Source organism: Sphaerodactylus townsendi, linkage group LG02 (assembly GCF_021028975.2).
Source record: "Sphaerodactylus townsendi isolate TG3544 linkage group LG02, MPM_Stown_v2.3, whole genome shotgun sequence".
Classification (NCBI taxonomy): Eukaryota; Metazoa; Chordata; class Lepidosauria; order Squamata; family Sphaerodactylidae; genus Sphaerodactylus; species Sphaerodactylus townsendi.
The window spans coordinates 83,458,110-83,480,952 of record NC_059426.1 but is presented as its reverse complement, the minus strand read 5'-3'; the positions used below and the strand labels follow the sequence as shown (position 1 = coordinate 83,480,952).

General features: G+C 43.5%; 1 protein-coding gene across 7 annotated transcripts in view; it reads right to left on the bottom strand.

Moving 5' to 3' along the window:
- Window positions 1-1,099: 1,099 nt before the first annotated feature.
- PTPN5 (protein tyrosine phosphatase non-receptor type 5) overlaps window positions 1,100-22,843 on the bottom strand; it is a 119,726-nt gene continuing 97,982 nt past the window's right edge. For 6 of the 7 annotated variants that reach the window (XM_048485806.1, XM_048485809.1, XM_048485805.1 and 3 more), the window contains 5 exons: window positions 15,524-15,661; window positions 13,351-13,461; window positions 10,658-10,818; window positions 9,853-9,966; window positions 1,100-1,723 (listed from right to left, as the gene is read on the bottom strand). In XM_048485806.1, the coding sequence (XP_048341763.1) occupies window positions 1,627-1,723; window positions 9,853-9,966; window positions 10,658-10,818; window positions 13,351-13,461; window positions 15,524-15,661 (621 nt within the window). In that variant the 3' untranslated portion in view covers window positions 1,100-1,626. Of the gene's footprint in view, window positions 1,724-3,727; window positions 3,899-9,852; window positions 9,967-10,657; window positions 10,819-13,350; window positions 13,462-15,523; window positions 15,662-22,843 lie in introns of those variants that run through there. The other variant, XM_048485810.1, reaches the window with a different exon arrangement.

Below are 22,843 nucleotides of genomic sequence, written 5' to 3'. Positions count from 1 at the left end.
CAATTGGCCAGGCTGGCAGGGGCTGATGGGAATTTTAGTCCATAACATCTGGAGTGCCAAAGGTTCGCCTCCACGGTTCTATTCAGATTCACTTTGTTATGACTCATGTATTGAGTATATGTACGTGAAGGAGTAGTTTCTGTAACAGTATCTTACATACACCTACCTTGCAAATATGGCAGTTGAAATCATGGCCAGCTTAGTGCAATCAATCAGTCACTTCAAGGAATGAAATAATATGTATGGGAGAACCTTTCTAGTCACAGGGTTAGAAGGTCATCTGTACTTCAAATAGTTTCACCATGGTAATCTCTGTCATTAATTGCAGCAGCTTACAAGCAAACAGCAGGAATAAACAATGTATAAAACAGGAAGCTGAAGAACAGATGCTTTCATATGATCCAGATATGTTAAACCACAAGCTTTCTGAAAAGCAAAATTCCACTCCCCCAACAAGTCGGTCAGGCTACAGAAAAAAATGCTTTCACCACCACAAATATACTGAAGTTCAACATCAATAGTAAACTCGTATAAAAGGAGTAAATCCATTCAACTTTATGGGATCAGTCTCAGAGCAAATGGACTTAGTGTTGAACTGCAAGGAAATTCATTGAACTGACTATACAAGGTATGTTGTTTGTACGGAATCCTAGTAAAAGGGTTAACTGTGAATGAACTCTCCAAAAATCTGGGTTGAGGTTAGAGCTGGGCACATGATTATGAATCAGGCTTGTTACCAACGATAAAAAATCTCATACTGTGTGTGTGTGTGTGTGTGTGTGTGTGTGTGTGTGTGTGTGTGTGTGTGTGTGTGTATTGACACGAGACGAAGTCATGCAATAGAAAACTTTTTTTTTTAAAAAAGAGAGGGAACTACTAAGGAATGCTACTTTGACAACAGAATGTATGCCACTATCCATCTTTCAGTAGTTATTCGCCTCTTTCATTGGCTTTACCCTAACAAACTAACATGGCTACGCTTGTGCCCTGGATTCTAAGTGGTATTTTTTTCTCTCCTAGTTTTGGCAGAACTACTAATTTGTAAAGGCTGTTTTCAATAAGCAAAGGCAAAAGACTTGAAAAATCACTTCAGTATGAATCAATTTGAATCCTTTAATGCAGAGGCTCAGAAGTTCTTATGATATACACAGTATCCGGTAGTTTAAAATGTAAAAACAATCAGAAAAAAGGAAAAAAAGTTACTTTCAAGCTTAGTCAACATACGCTACAGATTTCAGCAAGACATTTATCAAAGAGTTTCACACTGTATTTGGATCTAGTAGCAATCATGTTAATTTTGTTTAAAATAGCAAATTTGACAATGATATTTTTAAATTCTGTAACAAATGAAGCTACTGATTTTATTTACAGTATAAATAGGCCTTTTTTGTTTTGTTTTGTTTTGGTGAGGAAGATGGTGTCCTGTCACATATTGAAGACAAGAAGTACCTTAGCTCTTAAATGCAAAACAAAGCAATATGAAAGTAAAATTATATATATATTTATATATGTATAAATAAATATCTTCTATTTTGAAATTCCCATGTGTGTCTTCTCAGCTCTGGAATACATACGATTCTGGCTAGAGTTCAATTGGTTTTTGTTATAACAAATTATCTGGAATCCTCATTCTTCAGCTGCTGCCCTTGAAAACTGCTTTTCATACAAGCTCATGACATGGTGGACAAACTGATACTGTTCACAAGTCTGGATCATTCCTCCCCTGGGGAAAAAAAAGCAAGGGGGAGAGTTGGGAGCCAATATTAATATAGGTATTAATGAAGAAAGCAACACAATGTAGGAACTGATACCAAGGAGCTGGTTGGAACTCTGGTGGTTTGACTAGAAGCCCTTTTATGAGCTACTTCTATTGTGACCTCTCCTGTGTTGGACTCAAGAAAAGATTCCTCAGAGGATGACCATGATGATCCTAGACTAGGAGATTCAGCAGAAGCCCAGCACTACTGGACCCCCTGGGACTGAGGCCTCAGTTGAAGACTGTGTCCCTGAAGATTTAGTTACAAATGATGCAGCCAACCTGCCAGTCCTAAGTGTTACCAGTCAAACCTGAGGAGGGATAAGTTTTTAGGAAGCAGTGTCTCTACTAGTCCCCCTCTCCTAAAGGGTGCTTTAACAGTATAGTTCAAAGATGGAAGCTATCTCCTGTAAGTGCACAGTGGTACCAATAGGGAAAATCTGCCTGCCACTCATTGGGATGTGTAGCCGTTAGCTACATTTTTCCTGAAGCCATCCAGGAAACATAGCCCTGCCTGGGAAAAGGAGTCCCTGCCCTGGGACTGAAGCACATCTGGTCTCTGTTCAACAAAGGATATGCAAAACCCAGCGATATAATACAATCAAGGGTTCCTGCTAACTTTTCTTTAGCTTTGCTAATCCTATCATCCTTTTCCTGCTTTACCTCTAAGAAAGACCACCTCACTTTGTATTGGAATGGACCCTGAGTTGTGATTTCATCAACTCACCCTGCAATCTAATCAATCTTTGGACACTCTTTGAGTCATCAAGTCTTGTGTCCACCTCATTTTTCTCCTTTGGAGGACAAGTGCTGTCTTTGCCCCAGAAGATTAAACTCTCTAAACATTGCTAGATGGCTAAATTTTCCTATAAATTAGTTGTGCACTTTGCAGTCAGTGCCCAGTGTTTTCTGGACTGCCTTTGGTTCAGTTACACTGCGTGTCAGCTGCTTTCACCCCATCTCTTTGGAGTTCAATGCAGGCATTGAACTCTGCTTCTCAGACTATTTCTCTTCTGGCCAGGTAATTATTACCCAACATCGACCTCAATCTACTACAAAGACTATTGTTCCTTCTTCCTAAATCTTAGGACTCTCCAGTATTATTTTGTGCGTGTGTATTACCTCAATTGCATACGTGTAAGTTTATTATTTTTGCTTCCAAATAGAACTTGTTAAACTTTACTTTGGTCTTTGGATTTCTAACAACCTTGCTATAAATAGGTAGTCCAACCCAGTTACCCCTTCTTGCAGAGCAAGGTCTGTTTCTCATCAATTCCCCAAACAAAAAGGGAACAGACCTTATTTTGGGTAGTCTGCTCCCTATCTTGTACAGCCAGATCCGAGGCTCCTAGTCTCCAGGTTCTTACCCCATCTAGCTGGAGCAATGGAGTTGGTGGGCTTGTGAGGAGGGAGCTCACTGTCAACTGCCTTTGGGCATATACTGTTTTCCAGGATCAGGGTTAAATCAAGCCACGGCCAAATTAAGTCCAGAAACAGAGAGCCTTGATAGATCAAATAGTTTGTATGGCTAGCATGTTTCTGTGATACCTATGAGCCTGGACCGAGCAAACAGCCACCAGGAGTACAACCCTGATCTGAGTGTTCTTCAGAAGACTAGACATTATTTCCAGTTACTAGGAGAACCCTTTGCTTCGGATGAATCCTTTGGCTGCTTCAAGCTCTTGCTATCCGAGCCTGAACTTCATCCAACATCCAGTTTGCAAACAAACCTGAGCTCAGGCCCCAACAGCTATACTGGACCCTTATGTATGTTTTTTTCTTACAAAGTTTATATCCTGCCTTTCTGCCACGGCGGCTAACAATTTACAACACACAAGTTAAAATTACTTTATAAAACATTACAATTAACCTCCCAAACATGCATTATTAAAATAGCTTAAAAAGAGTTAAAAACAGAGTTAAATACAACAGAACAGTTAAAATACATACACAACTTACTAACATTGGTTACAAAGTAGGGATTGTTGAGAGAATGCCAAACAAAACAAAAAAGGCTTCACCCACTGGTGGAAGACGGTAACAGAAGGGGACAGCTCAGTCTCCCTGTGGAGAGAGTTCCAGGGCTTTGATCAAGAAAGCCCTCTCCTGGGTTGACACCCACCTGGTCTCAGAAGGCAAGGCCTGCAAAGATGACCATAATGGACAAGTGGGTTAATAAGTTATTAGATGGTCCTTCAGGTATGTTGGTCCCAAAAAATACAGTTTAAGACCAACATCCTGAATTGCACCCAGAAACAGATTAGGAGCCAGTGTAGATAAGCTAAGGCTGGAGTGATATGGTCCCTGCGATCCACTCCAGTTAACATCCTGGCAGAAGCATTCTGTACCAATTAAAGTTTCAAAATACTTTTCAAGAGCAACCCCATGTACACTATATTGCAGTAATCTAAATTAGATGTAATCAGGAAATGTACCACAATGACCAGAATTTTTCTATCCAGGAAGAGCTGCAGGTGGTAGTGGAACATGCTGTCAAGTTGCAGCTGACTAATAACAACCCCCTTGGGTTTTCTAGGCAAGAGATGTGCGGAAGTGGTTTGCCATTGCCTGCCTCTGCATAGCGATCATGTTCTTCATTAGTGGTCTACTAACCAGGTCTGACTCTGTTTATTTTCCCAGATCTGATGAGATTGAGCTAACCGGGGCCACCCATATGAGAGCAGACCCTTCTAATACAAGTGTCCAAATAAGAAGGCAATATTGTTGTCTCTTTTCAGTAAAATCTGATCTGAACAAATCAATATAATTCAGAAATCACATGCTTGGAAAACAATTTAATTTGATATTGGAAACAGAACATATGCAAAACAACAAGAACAAAGATGTTGTTTAATCAGAATCTTCAAACCCATTTAGGGCTAGCTTACATATTTAAAAGAAATCACATTGTACAGATGCCTGAACCATTTCAAAATGTCAGGGGCATAATTCTTCACTGTAGAAAAATCACTCTGTGAACAATGGAAATCTCTCCCCAGTATCCTAATATTCGCTGTATAGTAGGGTTTTTTTCCATTGGGGAGAGTTTTTAAAAATACAACTTCCTAACTACAGTCTGAGGTGATACCATTCCAACAGGCCTATAACATGTAAATATTCTTCATGTGCAGATTACCTCCTAGATACTTCTCAACAAGTAGCAACCTGCAGACATGAAATGTGGGAAATTATCTAGAAAAAGCAGACATCTCCTCCTGCTCCTCATTCCCCCAAATCCTCAAAGCTGCTAATTCCAGTAAATTCGGATCCTGAAAGTAGCAGTTCCAGCTGAAACAGTTCTCCTTTAGTTCTGCGCTATACAGAACTAAAGTACTGATGGGGCATTTTTATTTATTTATTTTTTAAAATGCTTTTTTTAGGTTTTAAAAATATACAGTACAAAATATTTCATTCAGCTGAAGGGGCATTTTCTAATCCTTGAGCTGCTTCCCACCAGGAAATGCCCTTCACAATATTTTACCCGGGGCGTACCTGCCTGAAGGACACAATATTTTAACCAGGACTGTACCTGCCAGAGGGACAGCTGCCCATCAGGTCATGTGAAGGGGTGCAAAATCACCCCCCACATACAAAAGCCTGCCATGGGCCTGCCCGGCGCCCCTCGACTTGAGGGGCAATTTGGCAGGCTTGCGGCAGGCTGCTGGCCTGGCACAGGCTTCTGCCAGCCTCCCCACCTCCATCAGAGGCTGGCCTCCGATAGAGGGGGGCAGTCTGCCACAGAACCACCAGGTGCCCCTCGACTCAAGGGGCACTTTGGCGGGCTTGTGGCAGGCTGCTGCCCTAGCACTGGCTTCTGCCGGCCTTCCCACCTCTATTGGGGTGGGGAGTGCAGGAGCCGGCATCAGGCATCCACTGAGCAGCTCGCTGTCTCCCGAAACCCCGGCCTCCCTGCAGACTTGCAAAACTAAGTGGGCCGTGTGGGGGGGGGGGGGCACGCGGGGTCCCCATAGCAGGTGTTGCCCCTGGGCACCATTTCCCCGTTATGCCTCTGCTTTTAACCCTCAGGCGGCTTGAACTCCTTATGCACCAATACAGCCAGAAGCTACAAGAATATATCAAAATGATTCATCTTAGTTTGGGGCATATATTGGCTGGTGTCTGTATAAGACTTGTGAAAAGAATCCAGAAATAGGTTACAACCATATTTGTGATGAAGACAGAGAAACTGTAAATGTAATTAGCAGTACTTCCCTAGTGGCTCTTGATGTCCTAGAAAAAAGGACTTTTAGGAGACTTCAACAGCTTGGCTCTTGGGAAGCTAATTAAACTCCTTAAGTAAAATCAACAGTATTCCCCTCTGACTGCTCATCCTTGTGATGGACTGCTCTTGTGAAAGAGCATTTTCAGGCTTCATGTAATCTGCCTTTCTACAACTGCACTGTGCAGATATGAAATTGGTATTTGGCCCCAAATTCTGCAACTTGAAAATGGTAAATTTCCTCCATTAAAATAACAAGTTCCTAGACCTTTCAGTTGAGGACAGAAAACTGAAAGAGTGAGCACAGTGCCGGATGAAATCTTGGGAGGGGGAAGGCAATTGAATGTAGGGAATAGAGCTTCTTTTTCCTTCTACATAGCTAGAAGAAGCAATATCAGTTAGTAAAAAACTATATGACTGCAAAAGTAACACGTTAGGTAGGAAAATGTGACCTACTATGGTACATCTCATCATAGCTTCAAAGATACCTCTTTGAAAACAAAAAAGAGAGGAAAAACAACATGTGCGCGGGATTGCCAGGAAAAACTAACTTTATTAATGAACTTTATACACTGAAATGATATATGGATGAACTGTGTCATGGCCCAGAGAAGCTCTTACTATTTCTTATTAAGTCTCAGTTATCCCTATAGTTAGCATGGGTTTAGTTCTTTTTGTATAATGTACTAAGAAAGGGAACTGTAGTTAGACCCTGTCCCTTTAAGAAGCCCCCTAGAGGCAGTCTTCCTTTCATTACCCAGTAGTGCTCTTGTTCAGTTAATTTAGTCTAAGGTGCCAGTGGAGCTGGAAGGCTGCAACATCTCTTATGTCTAAGGTGTATAAGGAATATAAAAGTCTAAGGTGTATAAGGAGCATTAAGTCTAAGGTGTTACAGAAAGTAGAGTCCAGGTAGAGGACACTGAAGGAACCAAGAAAAAGCACAGACAAAGTGGACCTTCTTGGAAGAAGTCAAGAAAGAATCAGAGTCTCAAGCTTCAAGTTGTTCCAGTCAAGCAAGTACTTTATTTTAGTCAGACCCTGGGAGGAGTTAGGGTCTTAATTCTTCTATGCAATAAACCCTCTTTTTTTTTTGAACTGTTACACCTTGCTTGTGAGTCTCCCACTCTGTTCTGGCTGAGTACAGGGCACCTTACCCGAGTACACCTTACCCGAGTACCGGGTAAGACTGTTTTACTTGGGGAACAGAACAAGCTGGAAACAGAGGAAACTTACTGGAAACATTCTGCACTTGGCAGGCAGCCCAGAGGCTCACGAAGCTGGCAGAAAATGGTGGGTGCGAGCTGCTCAGAAACTGAAAGTATCTGCTTATGACAAAGGAGTAAGACACTGAATAGCCCGCCACTTCTAGGTAATTACATTTTTTTCTTAAAGGCAAAGATAGCATTTTTCAGATTTCCAAAGTGTCAAATGTTGGGGTGAACATCCCATAGGTATCACATGTGTGCACTAGTTGTGGGGATAAATACTGTACTTTGCCTTGAAAGACACCTCATTGGAAGACCTGAACCCCTAAGGAGCAACAGTAATGATAGGAATAACTCTGCTCCTGAAGCACCTCATTGGCTGTTTTTTTTTTTTTTTTTTTGCACCTTGCCTTACTGGGAAGCAGCATACATGCTTCAGCTTTCCTGCCACAAAGTTCCTGTTTGCTGGGAAAGAGGCTGAACAAAACCACTAGATGGTGTTGTGGCTACAGTAGTTATTGAATAAATATCTTCCAAATCAAGCCTTGAGGCCACTTCATGTAACATGAGGTATCAGTATTCGTGACTATACATCAGTTAGAATGCCTTTTTCAAAACCATGTCTCTCTCTCTCCACATACTTTGTTATGAATATTTAATGTCTGAGTTGTCATCTCCTTACTTACCAACACCTTGCCTTGACCTGGATGGCCTAGGTCTAGCCTTTCAGATCTCAGAAACTAAACACGGTTGGCCCTAGTTACTACTTAGATAGGAGATCACCAAGGAATACCAGGGTTGCTATACAGAGGAAGGCAATGTTAGCCTGATGGCTTGAAAACCCTACAGGGTCGCCATATGTCAGCTAAGACATGAAGGCACTTAATACACAGATACACTGTCACCTTGCCAACATTACCACATGATCTGAGCCTAACTAATTTTAACTCATTTAACAGGCCATTCTTATGTGCTGCTACTTTGAATTCAGGGGGACTTATCCCTAAGTTAGATTGTTTCTGTATGGTCCAAATATCCTGGGTTGAGCAAGGGAAATATTTCCTCCCGGTCTTCACTCAATTCCTTCACAGAAATGGGGAGCCATGCGAAGGAAGAAACCAGGATAAAACATACCTGGATCATAAGATACTGATTGTAACCTGATATAATTGTGCCATGCAGAAATGGCCTTAGTGTTTTAATGCATGTAGCAGTTCATTTATTCCTTATTACTGAAGACAGAGTTGAAAATTAATAAATCTGTTTTCTCACGGAGGTTGTTCTCTGTTTTGGTGAACAAACAGCACTTTTATTTGGAACAATCTCACAGTGCTGTAGTTTAACTGTGCTCTAGATGTCTTTTCTTTATCTTTGCTGTGCTCCTTCCCAAACCTCCTTTTCTCCAATCCTCCTGGGAAGAGAGCAGTCCAAGTACATATTAAGTAATCTGGATAGGAAGGTGTGCATTATCCAGAGAACCACCAACCTTTTTAATGTATTGATTTAAAACATTTCTATTCCACCTTTCTACCCAATTCAGGGACCCCAAGGAAGCAAACATTAAAACATTTAAAAGGACTTAAAATACAAATATATGTAAATATTTAAAACAAACATTATTATCATAGATACATAAACACATAGAACACACAAAAACAGGGAGGAGGACTAATAAGAGCTACTTATTAGGAGCAGCAGTGGCATAGGAGGTTAACAGCTCGTGTATCTAATCTGCTGTGGAGGCTTATCTGGGGAATTCAGATTAGCCTGTACACTCCTACACATGCCAGCTGGGTGACCTTGAGCTAGTCACAGCTTCTCGGAGCTCTCTCAGCCCCACCTACCTCACAGGGTGTTTGTTGTGAGGGGGGAAGGGCAAGGAGATTGTAAGCCCCTTTGAGTCTCCTGCAGGAGAGAAAGGGGGGATATAAATCCAAACTCTTCTTCTTCTTCTACTACTACTACTACTAAGAGAACACCAACAAAGCAAAAAACTATTTACCTACTGGCAGATGACAACGATAGAGGGAGACAGGAAAAGAAGGCCCTTTCTTGGATTGCCATTCATCAAGCCTCAAATAGTAGGGGTACCTGAAGCAGGGCCTCTGAAGATGGCCAGAATGGTTGGGTACATCCATTCATAAGAGAATAGGTGGTCCTATGTCAGGTATGCTGTCCCCAAGTCATATGGGGGTTTAAAGGTCAATACCAGAACCTTGAATTGGACCAGAAGCAATTTAGAGCTAATATAAATGGAACAAGACTGAAGTGATTTGGTTGCTATGGCCCATAGTATTCTGTGCCAACTGTAGCTTCCTGGACAGTCTTCAAGGCAGCCGCACATACCATACATTGCAGGAATCTAACAGAAATGTTACCAGGGCATGCACCAAAGTGGCAAGGTTTTCCCTGCCCTGGAAGGGCTGCAGCTGGCTCCCCAGTCATGACCACTGCTGTCATCTATTTATCCAACAGGAGGCCAGGGTTCAGCAGCAGCTCTAAGATATGAACTTGCTGCTTTAGGGGAGCACAACACCGTCCAGCACAAGAGACATCACAGTCCTTGGGTCAGGTCTTCCCCACAATAGCAGCATCTCTGTAATGTTGGGAATAAGTTTCATCAGCACCATTACCAGATTTGTTTCTCAGAAGAAAGGAGAAATGTCTCTTACCTGTCTAGCCGCAGCTGGGAGGTTGTTCTGAGTATGTCAACCACACCCTCGTTTTTCAACTGTTTACAGCAAATGCTGGTGGCAATAAAGCAGCCAGTCCTCCCAATCCCTGCACTAGCAACAGAGATCAAGAGATTGTGAAGGAAAAGTCTCTGGAAAGAGCACTGACATTTCTTAAGAAACAAAAAAGCCATCCTACTCTGAACAATGGTACTACCAGACAAATATTAACACAACTATTTACTTGTAGGTTCAGAACCCCATGGAACATTCCCAGCAAACGCCGCTGCAATGCAATTCCCTGCAAGAGACGGGAAAATACTGTCTCCATACTATATCATATTCCTATACGTAGGAACTCCCCAAAGGAAGGGGGCCTTGGTGAATTGCAAGAACAGCACACACCACACACATTATATTTTCATCTGTGATTTATGTTTATGACAAAGCTCGTTAAAAAAATAATTGCTCCCTTTCCTGCCTTAGCATTTAGCAGGCTGAGTACGAGAGATGCTTAAATCAGGTTTTGAATGTTGCAAACATGCAGCACACCTAAAAAGGCCTAGATGAAAAGGTTTCCTAGGATAAATATGATAAGAGACCAAATATGGCTACAGGATGAAAACACGGAGCAATCAGTTAATTCTCAATGAATAATTATAATATAGCCCAGCACAAAATGTTAGTGAAGGAAATGTAAGTGAAGGAAGGAAGAAGAAAACAGAAATGATGTAAATTTCCCATTTTTTCTTTCCTCTCTGTTCAATTATAATCATGCAAGTTTAACGATGAACAAGTAGCTTACCTGCAGTGAACAATGATTGGAGCATTTTTGTCTTCTGCAGACTGCACAGCTTCTTCTACTTCCTGAACCAGTTGCAAGAGGGGAGGGGCTTGGTCAGGAGTCTTCTGGTCTGGCCAGGATGTATACCAGTAGTGCTTCAGATTCCTTATTTCTTCACCTGTCTGTGAGCCATTAAGAAAGAGAATTGTGGGCAATAGAGGAAAATCCATTTTATTTTTCTCTCCAGCATTTAGGATAACAACTTCTAGAAGGGTTACCAAACAGCCTGAAGAAAAAAATATCTTGTCCTTTTAAAAGAGCAGGCATAATAGGATATAATTAACCAGGTGAAGTTATTTACTTCCATGTCATGAAAAGCTTCAGGTGCTGATTTCCACACAGGACATTTCCCCTAGGCTTCTCAACTACCTTAGAAATTATGTCAGTCTACTGTAGCCAAAATCACAAAGAGAGTTTTGTGGCACCTTAAATTGTAACCAATGCAGAGGTGGGATCCAGCCAGTTCTCACAGGTTCCCGAGAGTGGGTTACTAATTATTTATGTGTGCCGAAAGGGGGTTACTAATTGGGTCCGCTCAGAGGCAGTGGCATATTTGCCTAGGGTCAAGGGGTACCCATGTCCCGGGGCGCATCCATTGCAGTCACGTGGGGGGGGGGGCGCCAAAATGTCCCTCCACACAGACTGATTTTGCAAGCCCCAGCAAGCCCGGAATTGAGGAAGCCGGCTGCTGCAAGAATTAAGGAAGCCTGACATAGCCCTGCCCACTCTCTATGGTGGCCCTGAGTGTCCATAGGGGGAGAAATACCACTGTGCTCCCAGGATGAGGACTGGGGAGCTCTGCCTCCCCTCCCTCTCACCCAGAGTGTAGTGCCTTATTCTCCATTAACTCATTGCCATTGCTCTCATTCTCAAGCCTTTTCCCCAGCAGACGGGTGCCGGCCAGCATAGGCAAAGTCCATAGGCCAGGTAGGGAGGCAATCTCTGCCCCACCTGGCTGGGCTGTAATCTGGAGAGCTCAGTTTGATTCCCCACTTTCTCTGCCCCACCTGTTGCCCCACAAGGTGTTTGTTGTGGGGAGAGGAAAGGGGGGCGTTTGTTAGCTGTTTGGAGACTCTTTAAAGCGAACTGCACCTGGGGTGCGCGTGCCCTGTGTCCTTGCCACAGCTCCGCCCAGGAATACCCCGCCCCTGGAATGTCCGGCCACACCCCCGTCGTGCCCCGCCCAGCCCCATTGGCGCTACACCACTGTTTGAATCCCACCACCATGGCAACCTGTTACTAAAATTTTTGGATCCCACCACTGAACCAATGTATCATGGTACAAACTTGAGAAAGACAAATTCCACCTTGTCAGTTGTATGAAATACCTCTACCAACTGAATACAGTGCCAAATATCTGAGAAACAAAAGCTGCAATAAAATTGTTAGTCTTTAAGATATCACAAAACCTTGCTTAAAAAAATTAGTGTCTGCTTTTATTTTATTTTAGTGCCATCAAGTCAGTTTGACATATGGCGACCCTGTACGGTTTTCAAGGCAAGAGATGTTTGGAGATGTATCATGTGGGAGGTACTACTGCAGCATCCTTCCATTCCGCAAATGTTAGTGGGGAAAGCCCCCAGGTGCTTCATGTCCCCCCCCCCATCAAGGCCATTCACAACTGCAAACCAAATTAGTGTCATTACGTTTTATCACTGGTTGTTGTTACACACATCCAGAAGAATTGGTAATTAGAAACTGGTCCTTAGGTATCTTAAATTGAAACTATAATTCAGTTCATATATTTTCCTTGATTCGGTGTGAGCCAATTTCAATGATGAAAGACCCATGGTTTGAATTAATAGGCAGCATCAGGTCACACAGGATATAAGGTATGTAGGATATTATATTTAATAATTTCTTCCAAAATTTCCAGTTATAGAACAATATTATTTATATTAATTAGAATTTCTCTTTTTCTTTCCGCTTCTTAGGGTTTTTCTTTTTTAGAGAAAAATATCTGTAAAGTATATTTTCAGATGTGTTATCTTCAATAATCATGTTGTATATATGACCATTAAAGAAGTTCAAATAGGTTCAAACGCATATGGTCCCTTGTTGATCACTTATATGATTATATCATCAACAGTGTTTGAGATATCTGACAGAAGCAGTCCGGCAAGCCCACAGACCTTTTCTGAGTTGCAAAAACAAAAGGAAGAAAAGAAAAAAACAGTCCCCAGGAGCCTGCAAACATTGGCTTCCCCATCTTCCTGGCTTCTTGAACTGGTTTCCTGAAAAATTCCCAGATATATTTGGGGTGCCAAGCATACCCAAAAAACACCGACAAGGTATTTTGCAGGCATATTTGTGGCTCAGGTGCATCTGAATGCATACCCCTATTGTGAAGCAAGCAAGATGTAATAAATGATCAGTAGACATTTTCGTAGAATGACTGAATGTATTATTCTACTGTACAAGGACATTTGGTTTACAATGAGTTCTCATTGTTACAAGTGAGTTCTCATACTCTGTCAAAAAATGCCTCCCTGTTTGAACTATTGTTTTGATTACATGTCTGGAAACTGGGCAGAGGAATCAATGCAGAAATAATAATGTGTATCAACTGTGCCAAGCGCACATGGTGTAATTGGTATATGAGTAACCTTGGATAGGATTTTCATGCTGCTGCACATACATCTGTATGCTTTTACCTTTAGGGTAATAAGCCTTAACCGATAATCATCTGCTTGTATCACTCTGTTAACTGTGATTTCAATTCCTTCATAGGTCACCTGATGTTCTGGCCAGTATTCTGTACATTTCTATGAAAAACATAAACAATACATATAAAACAAAAGTTACTTTGATGCACTGAAACTGAGCAATGAATGTAAATAGTTTTCTGACCAGTCCATATGAATGTACTGTATCTACCAACAGCCACAAATCCAAGAGCAACTTCCAACGTGCTTTCAAACACTCAGTAGAATTTTTCTTTGAACAGTAGACTGTTATATCAGGAACTAATTTTGAAATTTTCTGTTTACCAGATCCAGACTGTGGGAGGACTTCATTTAATTTTATACATAAAAAGGAAAATGTACTAGTTGCAGTTATTCCAGCCACAGTATTGCAGTTGTGGAAGAAGTCATATAAAGATGAATATTTCTTCTGACACCCCTCACTTTAGGCATGGGTACCCTTGCACAACCCTGTGAGGTTAAAAACTCTCTACATAGATATAAATTATTTTTTTCTGCCCTAAGGAACATGACATGTACTCTCAAACACTCCACAGGCTGTGTTTCTAATGTCTTCAGGATATGACAAAGTAGCCCAAACCTGTCTCTTGCTGGATTAGTTTCTTGCAAGATTGTTCAAATATTCTGCTTTGTCCTCCTAAACTTAATGAGTTGAAATAAGGAAAAATTCAGCTGAAGAATATCTTCTTTGAAGATTCATTTTTTCAGTATAGCTGTTTTTGCTCCTTGAAACCAATGCTGCGCCACCAGTTTATGCCAATGGGAAAGCTTGCCATTACCATTTCTCATTACTTCGCTATTATTTCACTATTCTATGCTTCCTTCACTACAACAGCATCCATTGTAAAAAAAAACAACCCTATCAAACATACTAGTAGCTATCTATAGCTCAGACTCTGAGGAGCTGAAATGAAGTGGAGGAAGAACACCCACACATTTCTGTGGGTTGTCTGTCAGTTTCAATTAGACTTGATAAAAGTACTGAAATACTAAGACACTAATCCTTGGAGCTGATGTATATAACAAAAATACAAAGCCTCTTTTTCTAGCATTGTGGCAGAAAAAGGGTTTCAGCTGTGCATTTTTTATGACACAATATTCCTATATTAATTTGAAATGGGAGGAAAGTAGAATATCAGAACTTTGGTATTAGTGAGAGGCTCACAGTACAATTTGATTTTTAAAATAAGTGGTATCAATGAAAAAAACTAGAATTAATCAGATATTTTGTTAATACAGAGTCTGTTAAAATGTGCTAGACATTAGTGCATGAATGAGGACTTCTAGCCAAATCTGTATTTTAGAGAAATATGAATGTGTATAAATGCGCTGCTTCCCCATCTCCTTGGTAACATCTAAATAAAGCAGCAGATACACCTTGGGAGGGACAGACAGGAATGAAAATGGCTGCTGACCAAAATCTACTCATCTCTTCCAGTCAGATCATTTATGCTGTTTATCCAGACAACTAATTGAAAAGTGGTACAGCTACATACACATTCACTTCTGCAAGCCAATCCCAATTTTATATTTTATGCCTATCACTCTAGGATAGAAATCAGAAATGTAAGGTGCAAATCCGGTCCCCTAAAAATGCCATGAGTGCTAATACAGAATTAAAACAGGAATGAAAAAAGTAGAGTCAGTAGCATCAGAATTTATGGCTGAGAACTTTCAGGAACACAGCTTAGGTGCTGGCACATCATCCCTCACTACCTTAACAACATGATACCCCCGAAAAACTTAACTGCTGATCCAGTGCAATCACATTCAAATTAAGTTTTAGCAGGTAGGGGAAGCTCAGCTTTTAGAATATCAAAACTCTAGAAAAATGCAGTTTCGACAGTGCTTCCAAAGTGTTATCGATAGGGAAGTCACTTATATCCTACAAACAATGTGAAAGAAGAGTGTATTTGTACTCTCAATAGTGGAGCAAAACATAAATTTGGGAGGATGTGTTGTTTTTGAAACTTTCATAACATATTCCAAAAACTGACTATTGAAGTTAGTTGCATAGCAGAGTAACTCCACAAGTGGAGGTATGTTGCATTTGATCATTTACAATGTTTCAGATGTCCACTGTGAGAACATCAGCTACAGCATAGGATAGATATAGCATTACCTCATTCATCTCTTCTATATTGGTAATCATGACCACAATTGGAGAATGTTCCTGCCACACCATTCTCCAGAAATCACTGACAGTATTAACTATGGGTCCCTGAGTAGCAATGTACACCTTTTCTTCTCCTCCATAACCCTGCAAACAAAGCAATAAAGGTTCATTAGTATTACACTGCACACAGGCCTCAGTCTGCCAGTATTCACACCGAAATGGTTGGTAAAACGTAAATAAATAACTAAATAAATAACTAAATAAATAAATACACTTGTGTTCTCTCTCTCTCTCTTGCATACATACATATGTACATATACAGGCCAAGGACAGAAGGCACAGTTTCAGTTTATTCCATCACCAACAGTTGCTATGGCAATTGAAGCAATTTAAGCTATACAAGATGCATGACTAAGCCAGGTTGAATTTTGCAAGGTTTAGTCTAGCATAACATTCATTTTAGTCTTGGCTGTGTCCAAGTAGTATGGAAAGAGTCGGTATAGCTGACTAATAGTCAACCATCAGAAGCTGATTTCCAAAACCATTTAAAATCTATTTTAATTCCCAGATAAAATTGTGTGTGTGTGTCTGTCTATGTCTCATCATTAATGGAATTTTGCTACTGCTCATAATTTAGTGATGTCTAATTTGCCACACAGAAAACCACAAAGCACTCATTCTTGATCTAAAAGAGCCCCATCCAAAAGCAGGGGTGGGGGGGCTGAATTCACTTATTGGAGCGGTAGGGTGATCACATCGCAGATTCATCCTCTCCAGGACTCTTACCCTCAGTAGAAGGGTGAAACTGCTGCTGTGTGGCCGCTGCCACCCACCCCTGGAACTGGGATGTGGCACAGGATACTGCACCAGTGTCCCAGTGCCCCTGCTGCTGCCAGTGCAGTGGGGGCGTTTTGGAGGTAAGGCCGAGTACGGAGCCAACATTAGTAAGCTTCCTCCTGGCCATTTGCCGGGTTACAAAGGTGGCAGGAAATTCAGACTTACACAACCCTTTGGAGTTAAGTAAGTCCATCCAACCCCATAGAGGCTTCTCAGAAGCGGAGATTGTTTTGTTTTGCAAGCCTCCCTGCACCACCAGAAAGCCTTTCAGGGAATTGCAAGGTGGTGTGGTCATGGTGCCCTCCCCACTTGGATGGGGCTGTAAGTTTGGACCCAAAAGTGGGCAGCAAATCTCATGTAATCTGCAAGGCAGGGACAGGTGGCTCAGGGAGACCTGATGGCAAACTTGGGGTTGCTTCTGTATGATATACAAAATGACCATAAAATACAACCAGTGCTATATATTTACGAATGCTATGCATGAGAAATAAAAGATAAACTATTAAATAGTGTGAGATTTCTGCATGTTATGCTGAAGGGGAGAAAAGTAGTATGGAGTTACTTTGCTGCTGGGCCCTAAAACTGCAAAGGATTGCGAAGAGCTCCAAGCGGACCTTTATAAATTAGGTGAGTGGGCTAAGAAATGGCAAATGCAGCTTAATGTAGCAAAATGTAAAGTGATGAACATAGGGACAAAAAATCCAAACTTCACATACATGCTACAAGGGTCAGTGCTATCAGTCACAGAAGAGGAAAGGGATTTGGGTGTCTCAGTTGATAGTTCCATTGGAATGTCAACTCAATGCATGGCAGCTGTGAAAAAGGCAAACTCTATGCTAGGGATCATTAGGAAAGGAATTGATAATAAAACTGCAAAGATTGTCATGCCCTTATATAAAACCGTGGTGCAACCACACTTGGAGTACTGTGTTCAGTTCTGGTCACCACATCTCAAAAAGGATATCAAAGAGATAGAAAAAGTGCAGAGAAGGGCAACGAGGATGACTGAAGGGTTGAAGCACCTTCCTTATGAGGAGAGGCTGCAGCGTTTGGGACTCTTTAGTTTGGAGAGGAGACATCTGAGGGGATATGATTGAAGTCTATAAAATTATGCATGGGGTAGAAAATGTTGACAGAGAGAAATTTTTCTCACTTTCTCACAATACTAAAACCAGGGGACATGCATTGAAAATTCTGGAGGGAAGAATTAGGACTAATAAAAGGAAATATTTCTTCACGCAACGTGTGATTGGTGTTTGGAATATGCTGCCACAGGAGGTGGTGATGGCCACTAACCTAGATAGCTTTAAAAAGGGGTTGGACAGATTTATGGAGGAGAAGTCGATCTATTGCTACCAATCTTGATCCTCCTTGATCTGAGATTGCAAATGCCTTAGCAGACCAGATGCTCGGGAGCAACAGCAGCAGAAGGCCATTGCTTTCACATCCTGCATGTGAGCTCCCAAAGGCACCTGGTGGGCCACTGCGAGTAGCAGAGTGCTGGACTAGATGGACTCTGGTCTGAACCAGCAGGCTCTTTCTTATGTTCTTATGGTGAGTTTAGAAATGGCTCTCACTTCAAAAAGTCTGAAAATGACTGCCCTATAGGACTGCTGGCCAATTACACACAAGGTATTTGCTGTGTGGTGGAGGCGACTTTCTTATACGGAAGTATTTCCTCTAGCACCGCTTTCACTTTGCACTCTCTCCATAGCAAGCAAATTCACTTACAGCGCAATTTTAATTTTGCTTCACTGCCAGAGCTGGACAGATTTGCCAATGGGCACAGTTTTATCCCAGACCTCTTCCCTCTGCCCACAGACAGCACATCTATTCTTACCCCCTACTCCCTTGCACTGCTTTGCACATTTCCCCCTTGACCTCGTCCCTGCTGATGACTACTTCCTGCTTCTTGTGCTGTTGTATCATTTCTATTGCCTGTGGCTTCCCTACTCCTGCAATTATTTGGTTGTTTAGATTTTTAAAAATTAAATAATCATATTGATAGATCAATAAATTCATACTAATACTAAAAAATGTAAAAATAATAAGGCTAGTTGATCAGTCCAGGTACACCCAATTTGCCCCAGCATTTGATCAACAAACTGGGATGTCTCCAGCATCGTAGTTTTATAAACAAGCAATCAGTAGTTCCAGACCACACCAGGAAAAGCCCGTCAGTGTTAATGTTTGGGTTTACAGCACATTGGGAGACAGACGTTTATGAACTTGAGGAACTTAGCAAACTGCTGTCCTTCTGCGATTTTGCAGCTTGCACACTGCCATTACTCCAACCATTCACCCCCGCATTTCCTGCCATAAAAGACAATCAGTGTTTGTTGTGGACTTGGAATCAGTCAGGAGTCCTCTGGAGCAGCATTGGCGTAGGAGGTTAAGAGTTCGTGTATCTAATCTGGAGGAACCGGGTTTGATTCCTAGCTCTGCCGCCTGAGCTGTGGAGGTTTATCTGGGGAATTCAGATTAGCCTGTACACTCCCACACATGCCAGCTGGGTGACCTTGGGCTAGTCACAGCTTCTCAGAGTTCTCTCAGCCCCACCTACCTCACAGGGTGTTTGTTGTGAGGGGGGAAGGGCAAGGAGATTGTAAGCCCCTTTGAGTCTCCTGCAGGAGAGAAAGGGGGGATATAAATCCAAACTCTTCTTCTTCTCTTATCTGATGAGGAGCACTGGCAGGATGACCCCACTGTGCTGGAGTCCCAGCCAACTGGACCTCAAGCACAGCCAGAAGCCTCACAGGATGCAGCTAGAGCTGGTCCAAACCAAGAGTTGGAAGTCAGAGAGCTTGAAGAAGCACCTCCAGCTACTGACGCCCAAACTAGGAGTCTACCCAGCTCATCTAAGTTTGTGAGGCAGTTGAGAATTAGTACCTGGCAGGAACTGCACTCTAAAAAGTGCAGTGTGCACTTGGAAGCCCTAAGGCAGAGGCGTAGCTAGGGAAAATGGAGCCTGGGGGAAAAATCTGAGTTTTGTGCTCCCCCACCACGACCAAACAACATTGTTTGCACCAGGTCATCTCAAAGTCACCATCACATTATAGAACATGCCCCAACACATAAAATCTGAAAACACCCTGGGCTCCCTAGTTTAAACAACATTGATAGATGCTACTTTTTGAAGGGGGAGAATCCACCCTGAAACTGTAAAGGATTCAATGGTGTTGATGGTGAAGTAACCTTGAGTGCATTCCACAGCCCGGGCGATGGGCCAGATGCATCGGCGGAGACTTTATCTTTGCGCGGGAGATGAAGTCTCCGTTCCCATGGGAATCAGGAAGGGGGGATGGGGTGAATGGTATTATAACCTGTGCTTCTGGCGGGAAGTGTCATTCCTACCACTGCGTGTACTTGAGCTTTCTAAGATGTCTTAATAAATGGAATGTTACCAAGCCTTTTATTTCTGCGTCTATGGAATTCCTTACATTGTGGTAGGAATCCTAATTCATCTATATTACAGTGGATAACCTCTTGTCTTCGCGATGGAAGGTTGAATGTTACTCTTGAAGGTCGCGGTAGCCCCAAAGAGACTCCGACCTTTCCCTTCTGGATCTAGAAACGGCAGGAGAGCGGGCCTGCAGCTGAGTGGCTCTTTCGTCCTCGTATCAACCGCGAAGTCTTCCTTTACTCCGTTGGAGCGAGGGGCGTGGCAGTGACGATGGGGACTTCCATGAGTGGATTTGGGCTAATCCATGGATCGGCCTGTGGAGCGGATCTCTACCGTTCTGGAGTGTGGATTACAAACCTCAGTGCAACTGTCATGGAGGAGGCGGGCGACCACCTTTCATCGCGGCAACCCAGGAATCCATTGAGCGATTCCTGGACACCGTATTTTGGTGATGCTCCCAAAGGAACCACCGTGGCACAGCACTGGGGCCCGTCAAAGGACACGGGACTCAACCACCTGGAATTGGGAGGGGGTATCGTACGCTTCCCAATGGGACTACATCGGTCGGCGACCGCCTGAGGTGCCTCGAGGGGAACCACCGGTGGCAACTCTGGCTCTGATGGTGTCCGAGAACACCAGCTTCCTGATGGCGAAGAGTCTGAAAGAAAGCCTGCATTCCCAGCGGACCGGTTTCCTCTCCCATCGAACTGGGATGAGAAGTAGAAGCGACCGAGATGCCAGCGGCATGGGAACCGTGGAAGCGCCAGCTGGGGAGGAGAGCAGGAGCACGGATTGCAGCAAAATGAGAACCTGCAGAGGGACCGGGAACAACAGCATAAAGAAGTCCAGCTTCGAGTTTGGACGTGCCGAAACTGGCTCAACGACAATACCCCAGAATCTGTCAGTCCATGATAAAGTCCTGGAACGGTGGGCGCTGGATTTACAAGCGACAGCAGCGTTCAGGCTCTCGCCGCATAAGTGAACTCCGCTGAAGCCCTTAAGCGGGGCCGAACTGCTTAGAATTAGGAAATGAAAAAGCTTTGCTTTGCATGCGCGCGCAAGATGCGATGGCTGCGCCAAGGGAGAGGGGAGCTGGCTGCTTTGGAGGGAACTAAGGGCGGCAGACCAGAAGAGACGCAAAGTTGGAACCTATGCTGTTACTGATCGTACCCGATTGCCGGGGGCCCGCGTGCCTGGGTCCTGCCGCAAATGCCGAGCTATGGCGCCAAAACCCGATTCAGCCTGTACGAACAGCAGCCTGCCCAACCTGCTCAGCTGGCAGCCAACCACCTCCCCAGCTTGACCAAGAGCCGTCGAACGGGGCTGCTTTCGGCCCCGATACCAGCCCGTTTTGATGGGACCCGGCTTCCAAACTTCCACTACTTCATCTTGCAACTCAAATGCCCATAGCGGAAGACTATGATGATCTCTACGGGTCTGAGCTTAGCGAAAAAATCACGGGACATCGGCTCAGTCCTAGATAGGCTGACAGCCGACTTCAGTTAAGTGACTGTTTTGGATTTACTGCAGGATGAGGACTCTGCGCACAATGCCCGCATTCCTCCAAGCTTTGAAGGCGGCTTTCAAGATCAGAAGCCGAGAATGAAGCTATCCGCACCATCAAAACCATCCAGCAAGGCAACGCCGTTTGCAGAATTTGTCCGTGAATTTAGATGCCGGCAACAAACTTCCTCCTGAGTGGCCTACTGAGCATGAGATCGCGGAAGAATACTTCACCGGATGCTGTATGGATAGCAAGCTTCACGTGAAACTTTAATGTGTTTTAATCCGAGGGTTCCCTGCGTACCATTGCAGATTGGATCCAGTTGGGGTCTCAAGTGGCGTCTTCGTTTGGAATCACGGCTTCGATCAAAGGAGGGCCGCATGCGCCCGAAAAAACCACTACCGTGCCCACCAAGTCAAGCCCAGCCGGCTTCTACCCGAAACCACCTCTGAGCGCCCGTAAATTAGCCGACTTGGGTTGTGTCTTTACTGCGGAGGCGGTCATCTAGCATAAACTGTCCCAGAAGCAAAACCAACAGCTCCAGCTCGCGTACTCCGTCTGCCAAACCACCACGCGGAGTCAGGGCCGCCTCCCACTGGCTTTCGTCGCGGTGACCGAAGGCGACAGAGGAGGGAAGCAGCTGTCTGTCTTTCTTCAGCCCCCCATGGACGTGGACTGACTCCTATTGTAGCGGTGAGTGAAGGCGAAGCGCTCAATACTGTTCAAGCATTTCAGCAATAACCCGCTAAACACACTTTCATTATAGCTTTCGGCCCTTGGTGGATTCGAGCTGCTCCCACTGCTTAATCGGCCTTTGGGTAATTCGGCAGAGGAGCTAGGTCTGGACCGGAATTCCTAGCTAATACATACCATTCACCCAAATGGGCGGAAAGCCCCACCGAGCTTGAAGGACCCGGTAATTCAAAACACAGCGGTTCTCCTCCGTTGCGCCGACCATTGGGGAAAATTGGATTTCATTTTACTAGCGCCAGTGTCAAACACTCCCATAGTTTTAGGCATACCGCCTTGGTTGTTGTTACATGAACCAAAATTCATTTTGGAAAGAAAGGATCCTAGGAATTCACTGACCCTCCCTCGCGGTGAACACATGGATTGGGAGAAATCCAAGCGTCTCCTGACTGACACTCCCCTCTCTGGCTTCCCTCAGTGATTTGCTTCGATTCTATTGACATCCCACCTGCATATCAGGATCTAGCCAGAGTTTTCAGGGAACAGGAATGCGATCAATTGCTGCCACCCACAGAGACACTGACTGTAAAGGTGTCATGCAACCAGAGCAACTGCCCAGGGTAGAATCTACAGCATGAGTCCCAATGAGGAGAAAGAGAACCGTGCTTTCTTAGACAAGAACCTTAACGCTCGCGGTTTCATGCACGGCCTACCAAACACGCCTGCCGCATGCTCCCGTTTGTTTGTCAAAAAGAAAGATGGAATAGTCTTTCACGACTTTAGCACAGATTATCCGAGGGTCAATCGCGGTCTCCCTGTCCAATAAATATGCTTTGCCTTTGATCCAAGGACCTTTTTTAGATGCCACTTTCGGCAAAGGGCCAGCATTTTT